The 15,220-nt window shown below is 34.1% G+C and overlaps 1 protein-coding gene across 1 annotated transcript in view; it reads left to right on the top strand.

The window, feature by feature from the left end:
- The window catches only part of LOC128992754 (roundabout homolog 2-like), a 90,351-nt gene that overhangs the window by 38,573 nt on the left and 36,558 nt on the right, over positions 1-15,220 (top strand). The window contains exon 5 of the mRNA XM_054416490.1: positions 13,553-13,706. Coding sequence (XP_054272465.1) covers positions 13,553-13,706 — 154 coding nt within the window. The remainder of the gene's footprint in view (positions 1-13,552; positions 13,707-15,220) is intronic.

Here is a 15,220-nt window from a genome sequence, read left to right as displayed (position 1 = left end):
CTGATTTGAACGTTGAAAGATGTCAAGTAACCCGACTCTTTAGTCTCCCCCAGCTCTCTTCACATTAGGGATTAAACTTTTTGAAAACCTCGGCATTCACGTTGACTTTTGATACGAGTGAAGTTCTCATCCTATTTTGCAAAAACTTAATTGTGTTTATTAAGGCTAAAACGTTAAATTTCACACTTTTTAGATAAACTTCACAGTGTGCTATACTAATTTATTTATGGAAACAATAATATAATAATACTTCATTACTTAGTAAACTCTAAAAGGTCCACTTCGCAAACCGGTCAGGATTAGCCTAAGCTTAACTTTATTAAAGACTTAGATATCAGGAATTAAATATATAGTTTTTATAGCGAAATTGCTGTATTTTGTGAAGTAGTAAATTGTGGTCCGATATTTTTTCTGGACTTAAAATTAGTTTTTATTTAGATTTTACGTTAATCAATATAATTATGGTTTTTAATCACTTCGCCTTTTGAATTGCTACAACTTTTTAACCCAGCATATTGAAGTTAAAAAATCTGTTTGTATAACTTTTTACTGAAATATTTTGTCATAAAAATTGTTTATCTAAATTAAAACGTACAGGAAATGTTGAAAATATTTCCCAGAATCCCTTTTGCCAGTCCGCTTTAAGCTAATCCCACAGATGAATACCAGGCTCTTGATAAACCTCCCCTTATAATCCTGCAGATTTATTTTGCAGGACTTCCTTCCCCTTTACGGCTTTTGGCTGGCGATTGTTCCCAGGGTCGACAACATTGGGATGAGAAATTAAAAATATTGGATTTATTAAATCCCTATTGGGGAAAAGTAATAACTGCACCTGAATAAACTTGGATTTAGATAATTCAAAGAAGATTTGTGTATCAAGACTTTCCGGAATTCCATTTTATGCATTGTATAATTTCAACAAAAGTTTAAGTGAGAAATAATTTAATTCATGAAATGATCCTATTTCTTATATTGATGCAACTAATAATAGATCTGAAACTAATGACACTTATTTTAATGTCCTGATACCATTATAGGATTATTAAAAGTACGTTTAGCCTAAGCAACGCCATAGACTTATTAACGACATCAGAAGAATAAGTGGCCTCTGTTCATCCCTATCTCCTTGTGACAATAATAAACATTAGGCTACTATTATTGATTCGTAAAACCGAGGTTTCTTCAATCTATAATTTACAATCTGTTATGATTTTGTTTGTAATGTCAGATAGGCTCTCCTCGAAAGCTTGGATTAATCAATGGAATGGTACCTTGTATACTTCTATTTTGTTTACGGTCTTTACAATAAGTATATTTGAAACCGATCCAGAAAAAAGTGTTTACATACTAGCTTTTAAGTAGTGTAAATTGAAGAACTTCATACTGTAAACACTGCAATTTTACTAAGACAGAAATACAGTAATCTTGATTTATTCCCTAAATCTTGCGTTCAAAAATATCTACGATCCATCCATTATAATTATATCTAAGATATTATAATTTTCGTACAAAAATACATAAATATTTACGAAAAAGTGAACAATGATACTCATGATGCTTGATTATCGTCTCCTGTTATACTTAAGTCTCCTTGTACATTTAGGTCTCCTGATACATTTAGATGTCCTGATACACTTAAGTTTCCTGATACAATTAAGTTTCCTGATATACTTAAGTCTCCTTATACACTTCGGTCTCCTTATACACTTAGGTCTCCTGATACACTTAAGTCTCCTGATACACTTACGTCTCCTGATTCCCTGATACCCGTCAGTCTGGCCTACGTAATTTCACGGTTCGTTAGCAAAAGACGTTTTTAAGAAACTTCCCTCCAACGTTTCCCCTAAACAAGACCGCGTCCAAAATAAGATTACCTCAGGGGCGGAATGGATACATCTGTGCCTTTATCATTTATGGCGGCGTAACTCCAGCTTATATGTATCACCAGGGGGCGGGAGAGGGTACGTCAAGTGACAGGGGGGTTCATCTTACTGACTGGTTTTAGTTTCAAGATTTTCTTCCGTTTTTGTCTCTTTTTGGTTTGTTCTTTTTTCAACATCTTTTGACGTATGAGGAATGGTTCTATAGTCTGTATTTTGGAATATGTCTCCTGATCTCTGTCTAACTGGGACTTAAATCCAACGTAGAGAGAGTTTAATCAGACAGGTTCCATCATACAGAGTATAAACTCGATTTTAATGCTCTAACATCGCCATTTTTTAAAATTCGTAAATCACTTTTAGTCCAATGAAAACTGGCATTAAGTTCGAGAATAGGTCCTACTTGAACCAGTAATCTCGGGGTTGAAAAAGAGCACTAACACCAACTACTCGGACGCCCAAACTTTTATGTACTTTACAATCGATAAAACCACGTGTTTAATGGCAATAATGTATTATAACAATTGTGGATAACATTATGTGCCAACGTGAAATTTTTATAAGCAAACTTAGTTTTGAATTTAAAGGTGTTAATTTTATACACCGAAGTCATTGTACGTATTTTAAGAAAAATAAAAACCTACATTGAGAACACGAAAAGCGTTGATATTGTCAATAAAATATGAATCTACGCTGTGATATTTCACAATAAAATGCATCTAAGTATTGTAGAGACTCAAAAGTCTTTTAAAGCATTTTTGTCACGTTTTGCGTATTTCACGATATAAGTGACAACAGATGTCATGGAACCTGTCTCTTAAGTCTCCCCGCTTATTTCAACCCCCCTTATTCTCCCCCCTTTTCACTGCCTCAACTTTTAACAATACGTTGTGCGTTGAAAGTATATCACCTGAACTTTCTCTGCTATATTATATTTACTCTGGTACTGATATTGTGAAAATGAATCTGGCCAGTCGTGACATTCATATATTACTAAAATGTTGTATTTTTAAAAAATTCAAAATACTTGTGTTTTATTCCAAATATTTGCAATACTATGTTTTGGAGTTCAAGACTCACCTTCAGCTTACAGTTTAACAAACTTAGTTTTTATACGCCATCAAACCCCGTTTTAACGATAATGTTGTTAAAACTCCGTGGATGTAATTGATGCAATTTTAAGTTTTCCCGTCTTTGTTAATGGCGCTATCTCCACGCTATTTCTCGTGTTTCACGAGTTTATAATTTCCTTCTGTCAAAAAGTGTGTTTCACCATTATTGCAGAAATTGTTATCATGCAGCATAGGGTTAGGCGTGAACTAAATTAGGGTAAAAGTTTAATAGACTCGAAGTTATATGGTTTGGTGGCACACATTTTCATACTTTGGTTATGGTTTATTTTATCGTTGAAACTGTTTTGAACATTCAGGTTATTCAAAATAAAAAAAGCGTTTAGGAAATCCCCAACCCTAGCCACATTAACCTTATCCAGTGCATCCCCTCCAGCTAACAGGACTTTCCAATCCTCCCTTATGATCTATAGAATTATTTCACAAAATTTAACATTTCTTTGTTGTCTTTTGCCTTACAAACTGTCTGGGAGATCACAATGCACCCGCCTAAATATTTTAGACTGAAAAATATCACCTAAGAATTGTTAAAACCTAGTTATAAAAACAAAAATTTACAGGTAAGTTCAGGTTATTTACGTATTTTACATGGGCAATTTCTTGAAACTGATTGGTACATGGATATATGCTCTCCTTTGTTCAAAACCTATAACAAACGTTTTCTGGTTAAAAACCGAAAGTCAACAGGTTTTGGTTCAGATTAAAGTTAAATAACCTGAGATTTCAGGAAATGGAGATAAAGAAAAGATAATCATCATTAAACCGTTCTACCATCTTATTCGTAGACGTGGAAGATTAAGTTGCAGTTCATAAAACTCCATATTGTCAAAATTGAGCGTAGGCTATGTTTGTAGAAAAATATTTTCTGTTTCTACGCCTACACCCACACCAAACCGTATCCAACTGAACAGTTGGCCAAACACTTCACTTACGATCTTCAAAACTGAAAATTACAACTACTTATTCTTATTGCTAAAAATACTTTAACATAATCGTATTTCCAATTTAGACGCTAGCAGGTGTTTTAATTGCTGGTATAGCTATGGTATAGCATCAAACGTATATGTTCTCCCTCAACGAATGTTGGTTAGGGGTAGTTTTGTGGCGTGTTTCATAGCTTTGCCCCCGCCTTGTCATCATTGCGTCAACACACTGGTTTTCTCACGTGACTACCCCCCCCTTCACCCCCCAACACTTATTTCCACCCCTCAAACTACTATCAACCCCAAATGGCTGTCAGTCTACTCTGGTATGGATTAGAAGTCGGGCCAGGTTGAAAGAGATGTGGATGGGCTCTGATGAAAGTAGAAGAATTTGTATTAGTTTTAGTTTTACTTTTAGAACAGTGGTAAAAACATAATTTTGGTTATTTTCTTAAACTACTCGCATTGACAACGTATTAACAGTATGCGTTCAATAAAAAAAATAATTACCTCTCTCAAATTTTTTGTCTACATTGATGTCCCACCTTCACATCCTTGGACGCTAGTTCTAGTCCGGAACTGTTTTACACATTATTTCTGGCTATACCTAGTGGGTTGTGGCGTTATCACATTGATAAAATCCATTGCTGATAGGCGGGACTTGAACCCGGGACCTCGGCTACCGAAGCCCCGTGCTCTATCCCTAGACTAGCTCGCTTCTCGATCCATAATACCACTACAGTAAAAGCTAGAATTACACCCTACATAAATGATACAAGGATGTATCAATCTCCTAACATAATCGTATTTGTTACTCGGTCTTATTTAGGGGGTGAGTATCAGGGAAGCAGCTTTTAAAACTCCTTTGGCTAACGAAGCATGAAATGACGAAATGATGTACGTCAGTTGGACGACTAGGGGGTCAGAGGGGACGCCCCATGGGTATCAGGGGATAAGTGTTAGTTAAATTTGTAACGTTATTCCCTTAGTGAAGGTCAGTTGGTTCTCACGCTTATTTATTGATCTAATACGGATATAAAAAACTCATCGTCCAACACTATTCGATATACAGTATTTAGGCTTACTTATAAAATATATCTGTAAAAAGGTACATGACGGAAAAAATATTTAAATGGGAGTTAATTTGATTTCAACCAGTCACATTAGACATACATAAAACATGGTAGATTTTCTGGTTGTGCCTGATTATGACTTAAGGGTAGAAAATTTTTAATATGTCCATTACTTTCTTAATACTATAAAATTTAACCGAATCTAATCTAATAAGAATACAAAACTTAATATATGTATTCCATAATCAGCAGCTTCCATATAGATCAAACTATACGAATACCACCATAGCAAAGACAAACAGACAGTTAATTCATCTTAAACTAATATCCATTTATCATTAATATCACTTTGAATGTTTAATGTTGCTTTTAATTAATTGATCTTGCACTTAAAATGATATATTTGCCAAGATTGATGTTAGTCAAACTTGAGTTGAAGATCTTCATTCATAAAGTTAAATTAGTTTGCGATCCATTCCCTGTTCTAATATATGTTTGTTTGACTTCTCTGATGGGAACATTAAACAGCTTTGGTGTCTTATTGATCAATGATTGGCATAAACAAACCGAAGCTAGTAACATTCCTAACATACTTATGTGGTTTATTAGTTTTACTGTGTGTATGTTATTATTGTTTGTTTAGAATTTCCGATTTAGGAACTAAGCTATTACCGTAGGTATCATGGTAAGACCAAGACCTAGTTCCAGGATCAATCTTTTTCGTTTTGAGGTCCCCAGAAGCTAAAAACACCATCCGTTAAAATGCATAATAAAAATTTTATAAGACCACCGTGATATGATATTAAATATTTTTACCAACGTTTTTTAGTACAAGTGTGTCCATAAGATTGGCTTATACCTGACTTTACATGTTAATGTGTAACACTATCTACGATTTTTTAAATAACAGGAACAAGTAATTCCTTTTTTCTTCAGTGATAAAATCTCTCACTTATGATTCATCTTTCTACTATAAAATTATTAGATTTCGTAATCAATTTTCATATTGTATCCAACGATTTTGTATCTGTTTAAAACATAAATGAATATTTTTTAGGTATACGTATGTGTTTTATGAAAATGCTATCCATTACAGCAATCTGGATAGGCGAAACAACCTCAATCCTCTTTTATTGACCATTTCTTTTACAAACCGTCTTAGAGGATTAAATTGATTGCGATACAGGATATTTAACCTTTCTTTATCTTACTATACGGATACAGAGTCAATTTCTATCCATATCACTAATCATCCGCAACTGCTACACCCTCCTTGAGGATAGGATACCCAATGCAGCCATTCGTCTGTAAGATCTGACAAGAAGTTTGGAAGTGCAAGTCAGGAACCCCAGGAGAGTCATAACTCAGCCATGGATGTGAGATGTAATTGTGATGGAGATACCGTTACTGAGATGATATACATTCGGAAAGAGCAAATATTCAAGCTCTTGTAAATTACTCTACCAAATTAAAATCGATTAAACATAATTATGTGTCCATCTTTAATCATAAACAATACCCTTTATCACCCGTTCTGCTTAATGGAAGTTTAAAGTAAGGTGAAATTGTAAAGCTTATCCAGCAGAGTGACAAATAGTAACTAAATATTTCTTTGTGCTTCGTCCCCCTAGCGTTAGGTGTATCTATAGACTTCGCTTTCAAAGATCTAGTGATGTTGATCAACTTTCTTTATAACGGTTTTAGATGTGAATTTTAATTTAACAGCCGATCCTTCAGTTTATTTTTCAACCACAGATGGTAAACAATACACGAAATGGTTTATGAAAATACATTTTTAACATGCTACCTTTATTTATAAATGTTATCTGATTGAGGTAGGTAAATCACTCTTTATGGTGTAGATCTACAATGAAAAAATTATTCTAATTGAGTAGTTTTATATAAATAAAAACGTCTGAAACGAACATAATTTTTGAAAAGTAAAAGGGTGATTAATTTTTCGTTTTGCCTCACAAGCAAGGTTTGAATCTTATTGAAATAATTTATACGCAATTTGTGGATGGCCACTCGTATAATTGATCTACTTACAGCCATCAACCCTAACAGTCTTGCGATTTGTTTAGTTTCAAGGCTTACGTCAACTCACTGTCAATTGTTTTTTATATTCTTCACTGAAATACATTTTAATACTAAGAATTTAGTTTGCTTTAGATCATATTTCAATTTCATAATACAATTACCTAATACGGTATACAATATCATAAAGGTTTGATGTTATGCCATACCTCTTATGTCATGATGTGCTATATAATATCATAATATATCATTTAATGATATGTAACATAATACCTTATATATTTCATAGAATGATAAAATTGTATTACATACTATAATTTGGTTTAGCATGTTTAAATTAGTAACAACTCTTCAGTTTAAAACATAGTACATTATTTGGACAAATCAAAAGTCTTCACACTGAACAATGACATTTTATTGTTTACTTACAATAATATTATCCTTAATAACGGGTACAGACTGGGTTCTAATAGGTTTTCTCTGACTGTTGAACATGTATTTTAAGGAACCAAATCGTTTAAAAACTATACTATAATAATATAATTCCAAAACATACATATATAACAGCGGAAGATATACTAAAACCGGTGATTTGACATTCGAAAACACACTTTCAAACATTGAAGGGGATTCACAAACACAAAAATATTACATCCATGAATGTATTCCCACTAAATCCCCAGAAGGAAGGAGGACTGACAGAACGAATCGAAGACGATACATTGTATGAAGCCCAAAACCGATTTAGGGTGTTATGATGGATGAGAATCGCCTACATATATCACTGGTTATATGCAGTACTGTATATACATACTGGTTATACAAGACATCTGATCAGAACCTCAAGATACGGAATAAAGGAAATATTGTTTGGATTTGTACTTTTAGGTCTGCACTATAAAAAATACTATACCGATGTTTAATTTCTCCCCTTATACATAGTATATGGAGAAAGTACTACACATATATGCACAGAAAGTAGTAATGTACAGAAAGTACATTACTAATATTATTATGTACTTTTGTACAGTTTTAGAGTTTGAGTTTTGGGTGTAAAAATATCCACTAGATCCCTCTGAACAAAAATCACTAAAATCAGAGAAGAGAAATTGAAAATCTTGATTTTTTTTCTATGATTCCTAAATAAATAGTATCTGTAGTTTGACGATAAAGAAATTTGAAAAACTAAAAAATTAGGATAAATTCTGAAATAGACATATTTGAGTGAATTTCCTTAAATTTAACTGCTTATAATAAAAGAATCCTGCTTATATAAATTATAAACTCATGTGTAACGATGTTATAACAGTTAGAACTATGAGTGAATCTTTAATTTTAAAAAGATTTTTTGATCTTTAAACCCACTATGTGATTCGCACTGCTTTTATATAATGGAACTGATAAGACAATTGAGTTATTTCAAGAAAATCTAATAGTAAATGGTTATACGAGTAACATTTATTTTTCGTTAACTCTAAGCAACTTCTGGTTTTCCTTAAAACACTTTACCCCAACAATTTATTACTTGCTCCTTCCTATTTCACTGACAATAAAGTAGAAAATGAAGACACAGCCGCTGTCACTGTAGATGATACAAGAACAGATGCAGCCATTCCAACCCCTAGGTAATCTTGGAGCCGTCTTATTTAGGGGTAGATCACCGAGGGTATCTTGTGAGACTCTACTAAACGAACCGTGTAATGATGTCTTTAGCTGATGTCCAGACTATCAGGATAACAGAAGAGCTGCTTAAAAAGTATCAGGGGAGCAGATCAGAAACTCGAGAACTATCAGGGAGATAGAAGAAAGATGATTAGGAGATGATTATGTGCTTAATATTTGATTGGGGTTAAGCATTAGGGGTGGATTTTCAGACTTTTATCATGACGCAAAGTAATTTTGCTCTAAATAGTCTAAATAATATTTTAGAACACTAACAAACACAGAAAGGTCCCTTCCTTAAGAAAGTAACCCTGTTACTTTCTTAAACATCTTGATTATCATAAACGAATTATAAAGATAGAATACAGCTAAACCATTGATTGCTATTTGTAAATAAAGTAGTTGAAACATCATATGGAATAATCTGTTAATATTTAGTATCCACCTTTGTAGCACGGCCAATGCATATAGATTATTTTGAACTTTTTAAAACTTTTTTGATCTGTTATCGTCCAAATTTTTATCTAAACGAATCAACAAACGATCTAAATATACCAAACAAACATCTTATTTTGCAATAAACATGCCAAATTTATTACCTTCTTAAATGACATTAGGTTCAACGAGTTTAGGTTTACTGCTTAAGGGGAGGGGGGGGGGGGAACTGTGTTTTTTCGGTAAAATGTCAATAGTATAATATGAAATCAATAAATTTATTTATTTATTCTTTCAACGGTGACACCATTTTTATATTCAAATATACATTAAATAGGATTACATCACTTTATTAACAAAGCATAATTACTTAATAAAATATGAGCAATAATAAGAATAAATTAGATAGGAGGCATGACATGCAAAGACATAACCAGTATAAAAGAAAAAGAAAAAAATATTACATAGGCTGAATCCCTTCAAATGTATGACATACATAAACATAGCATATTAGGTATAGGCTACTAAAACACGTGCAATAAATAAGAATAGATGTGAAAAGCAGGCATTAAAATTAGTCAAATGTGATGAAAATATCACCACAAATTGTCAAAATATTCGTTAAACCATGTTAGGAGATAAATCTGACATTATTAAACGAAATATGTTAGCGAAAATCCTGTCACACAGATTAAACTGTGCTAGGTCCACAGGATTTCTACAACGCTGGGTTTTAAATAATTTTAATATTTGTCAGAAGGATACGCACGAGTATCTTCAAAAAATAAACACATTAAATAAACTTACAATTCAACACAGTAACACGCATCTGGGTTCTACAACTTCAATTTATTACCTTACAACTCAAAACGGGAGGTTTATCGTCTACTTCCCCTAAAAAGAAACCCCTAATCCAAAAATCTACCTGAGATTAACCCCGGAGTGTTTTACAGGCAATAAAACTTGTTCAGATAACTCACGCTATTTGACGTGATGTATAGAGTTTCAGTGTAAATAATTGCTACGTTATCTAAGGGTTGGGTGGTAATTGAAAACTGATTAGATTTATAGCTCATTGTCTTTAGCATAGCTTTTAAAATAATTTTAATTCATGTTGAATTTTTTTTAAGAGGTTGGTGGCCTCTTTTACCCTTGCATTTGCCCGTCCACATAGACTAAGCACCCGTGCGTGGATCGTTTACAGCAAAGCAAGGAGTGAGCTGGTACAGTACAAAGGTGAACTGTGCTGATAAATTGTTTCCGGCAGTGACCAGGATCCGAACTCACGACATCGCTGCCTTGGGCCCGAAGTCCGCGACACTACCGACTGAGCCACCGACTCACTAGACATACATCTTATTGACAATCAGTTGAATATTTATATTTAATTCAGTAAAAAGAAATAGCAAATCTTGTAATTAAACAATATCAGTTGAAAACATAGCTAATATTTGTGTTCCAATTATATTATACTTTTATACGACAATTTACAAATTATCTGTTTTCATGTTGTCAGCCTCCGGATGACTGGTAATAATAAATAATGGTTTAAATGCCTTATACTGTCAAGTGATCCTTTGTAGTCCAAATATAGGCTACTGCAGTTTCGTTCCTCTGGAACGAAATTTGATGTCCTCGACAGCCTGATGGAGTTCCTATCGGGAACGAAACTGCAGCTGCATTTGGACTACAAAGGATCACTTGACAGAATAAGGTACTAAATCATTATTTATAAATTATTTGTGTTAGCTATTTTTTCATTTAGGGAATAATACCGTGGTGTCATGGTAAGCCCTTGTCCTTGGACCGATTTACTTTCTCGTTTTGATGTCCACAGAGTTCAATGACATTAGTAATACATGTCCGTCAGCACGGTGACTCGAATAAAAATGATCCAATTTTGACGAAAGTTGGTACAAATGTGTAAGCCTACATTTATTCAAACGAGTTCGCAAACCAGCATGATCGGTCAAAGGGCACGGGAGTTTTGTGATTTTTTTCGTCTAAGTACAAAAATTCGTCACTTAAATTTTATACAAACCTTTAATGCACAACTATACATTAAATTGCACATTAATCGTAAAAACATCAAAAATTAAGCATTCAGCTTTTTGAACAACTTATTAAACCTGTATTAAATTAAAAACTGCAGGTTTTGCTTTGCAATAATTAACTAAAATCACATTTGTAGATTGTTATTAGAAAGTAGTATCTGCTGACACTCAAAAAAGAATTAAAGCCACAGTTAATTAAGATAAGTAACCCCATTAAACCGGGTGTTCATCATTGAGACGCTTTCGACCTTGAAATATCACTTTCGTGATAAGAGGCAATGAGCTCCCTGCCCTGGGCTCGTAATTCTTTTCTTTCCACCAGCCTTTCTTTTCCCAGGGATTTCTTTTCCTTTATCTTAAAACACTTTGAATTTCATTAGGTGTAAGTGTTCTTAAAACTTGTACGTGCTGTTGTTTTCCGTTTAAATGGGATGGTTAGTGATGAACAAACGTGGTGTATGGGAAGTGTGTCGAAGTTTTTAAAATAATGTTTAATTGATTCCATAATATCACTTTATGCATAGAAGAAGAAGAGGGCAGAAATAGTAGTGTGTGACAATAATTTGTAGGTAAGGCTATATTTGTTTTCCTCTATATAAAAAGAAGCACAATTGTAGGTAAAAATTGTTCAATAATTGTAAGTGAAAAGCACAATTGTGATTAACTTAACTATCGTTTTAGGTTACAGACTAATATCACAAGACAGCAATGCAGAATTCAAACGTTCCCACAAATTGAACAAGGTTGAAATAAAAAATAAATGGTCCTAAAACACACTCTTGAGGAACACCTCAAGTGTTAGTTTCGGCCATATCTTCATAATAATTCATCACATTTACTTTTGCTTTTTTTACAGCAGACCATTGAAAATCGAAACGAATGTTAACTAATTAATTAATAGAGGCTTTTCATTTCAACTCCTCCGGTTGGATTTCAATGAAATCACACCCCTAATTGACAACTCTAGAACTATTCACTTTGAAATCCAATAACCCTATAAAACAATAACATCCACCTGTCCCCCTTAAATCTTTGTCTCCACCAAGTGTCGTCGGGTTGGGGGTGGAACCTTTGAAACGCAATCTGAGCGATCTTATTGATTGAATCATTCCTCATATCATGACAGATTAGGGTTAACTCTGAGGGGTGCAATCAGGGGACGGAACGATGCACCCTCACCCCAAACTAATAAAATGTCACGTGATCCAAGAAAAACTGGAGATGTGCGGAATAAGCCGTCGAGAGGTGGCTGTCGGCGCTCCAATTATTCTCGAGAAGAGGCGTGCGTGGAGGACTGAGAACAATATGGCTTAGTGTGGGGTAACATTTGTCATAGTGTATCCAGCTTGTAGTTATGTAATTGGTCCCTTGTGGATTTTTCTTTTTAATAATATAATAATTATTAATACTATAAATGCAAAAAAGTAGGTTTTAGTTAGTACTAGAGGTCGTCCAGTTGTCGAAAACTCGAAAAATATACGTTATGTACTGACTTCTCTATTTTTACCCCACGATGTAAATAAAACATGTATTTAGAATTTATTCCACTTGTTTTGATTTTCTGTTTATATTTCGTCACCAGCATGGCAACCCATAAGGCCGATGTAATTTTTTTATCAATTTTTTTAAGCCTATTTTAATAAAAGAGATTCTGCTCATCTACAGGAAAATATCTTTCTAACAGTATTGTATGCAATTAAAAAATTGTTTTATGTATCCCAAATGTTCATACGATGAAATTAGTAAACCACTTGTGATAATCTAGTTCGGCCAAGGACATGATTTATATACAGTTTAGGTGCACGGTGATTCAGCCCTTAGTGCATTCTAGGAGTTCAATGCAGTATAATGATAACGGTTCAGCCAATAAAATACTGCAGCTTGTAATGTATCTAAAACTTGTTTTCAAATCCCACCCAAAACAATTTTCCTTCTTCGATAAAGACGTAGAATCAATGACATACTCATAGAGTTTTATATTAGTACTATCATAGACAAACCAACAAAAGTAGACTCCTCATCCCATTGTAAATTTTGAAGCTCGTGTCTAGTTCATGTCCGGTGACACTGATCGCTAGTGTCGACGAAATTTTGTTTTTGTTTTAGGGTTAATTCCATGATGTATACTTTATTATTTTGTTATATACCTAGAGGACGAGTTATTGATTATGATTAGATCGTTTTATTTGGCCAAACGAGGTTTTAAATGACTGAAATAACAAGGAACAAATTGTCAACAAAACACGATCTCTACAGTGCACCAGCCAGAACTAAAAAATTGTCTTCAGCTGATCCGTAAGGATGAGAAAGGGAGCATGTTTGATCTATGATACATATGATACTCTTTTGTTGCAGTTCTGAGGGAGGAGTTCCGTATCCAGCCCAACAGCCAGAGAGTGGCCCAAGGAGAGACCGTGGTACTGGAGTGTTCTCCCCCCAGAGGACACCCGGAGCCGACGGTCCTCTGGAGGAAGGACGGCCAGGTGCTGGACCTGGACAACAACCACCGGTAAATGAGAGGTCTTTGTTTACAAGCGAGTTTCATGTGCAATGGTTTTCAAACTGATTCAAATCAACAATCACAAACATGTGTGGTTATGGTGGTTAGCGTCTCAGACTTAAGTGCGGAAGGGGTTATATTCCCGGTAAACCATAAAAATGTCAACGGCGTAGAAACTTTAAACAAAAACATTACAGCTTTATTTACCAGGTAAATGTGAAAATAAACTGTTCCAACCAGAACTGCCTAATTTACAGGGGTATGACAACAGTGGATTGGTTGATGGACATGCTTATTGGTTTTACATTCCCAGCTAATGAACCTACTAATGAACAATCTGATAAAACAAAATACACTGTAATTAGTAAAACTAGTTAATGGAGTGTATTAATTAGTTTTGTGTCAATGAATGTCTAGGGAAATTTTTTTGTTAAATTGGTTATTAAGTTTGGTGAACCGTCTACTTAATAAGCTTTTCAATTTTAAAATTTGCTGCGGTCATTTTTCTTAATGATCAATAGGAAGCAAAGTTTTTGACTAGTTTTTTATTTCGCAGATTCTAAATCGTCGTTTTCACTTATCTTGAACGTAAAGTCTGCAACAATACTTTACATAACGTTACCTCAACCTTAACCGAAATTCAAACAAATGGCAATTTTTCAATATGTTTCAAATCAACAGTATATTCTGTGGCTGATTCAAACTTGAGTCAATTATTGATTATCCGTCATGTGACACGATACAAACAGTTGAAAAGGTTGATTTTCAGCTTCATAGTTAACACTGTTTTGCTATTTTCTAAATTTTAAACACAAACTTAAGATTTTGAATCTTGTATTGCGACCGATTCTTGCACGTTAAATGTTCCCGCGTTCTCTGGACACACTCGGTTGTTTCCCTCCAAAACGCGGCATTTTACCCTCGTTATTTTCACCATAACCTCCTGTCAGCTGTTCCCCGTGTCAGGTGATGGATAAAGCCATTACGACCGGACGATAAATATTTCAACTTGCAGGATCCCCCGGGAGATAAGACAGTTGGCTTTGCATCGATTTATAAAACCCTCTTGATGGATCGAAAGCCAAAACGTGAGGCGTTCTTACAATACCTCACACCAAGGGGTGACGGTGATACTGACACAACTTGCTCTGACTTTAAATCCGAATTGTACAAGCGGACTTCTCATCTCATTGTAAACTAATAGTCGGAGAAATATAGGATATGACCTTAAAAAAATTGCAAGAAAACGTTTTATGGTTTTATTTTGTTTAGTTGGGTTTGCGGAATGACATACTAAAAGTTGCCAAAAATCGGTGCACGAGAAAACCACTAAAATCACAATTTAAAATGGCGGCTTTTTCCAACATTGGACAAATAAAAAAAAAATATATTTCACATGCATTTGTTATGCACATTTTTCGAGATATTGACTTGGGACCATCGGCTGTATTTATTGGGTGGTTAGTACTTTATTTTGATAGGGAACATTTTTTTGGCCGCCATCTTGGATCCACCATATTGGA

This window comes from Macrosteles quadrilineatus, unplaced genomic scaffold, assembly GCF_028750875.1.
Source record: "Macrosteles quadrilineatus isolate MER2022 unplaced genomic scaffold, UCM_ALF_1.0 Scaffold_1__1_contigs__length_201487025, whole genome shotgun sequence".
In the NCBI taxonomy this organism is placed as follows: Eukaryota; Metazoa; Arthropoda; class Insecta; order Hemiptera; family Cicadellidae; genus Macrosteles; species Macrosteles quadrilineatus.
This window is presented reverse-complemented; position numbering and strand designations above follow the sequence as displayed.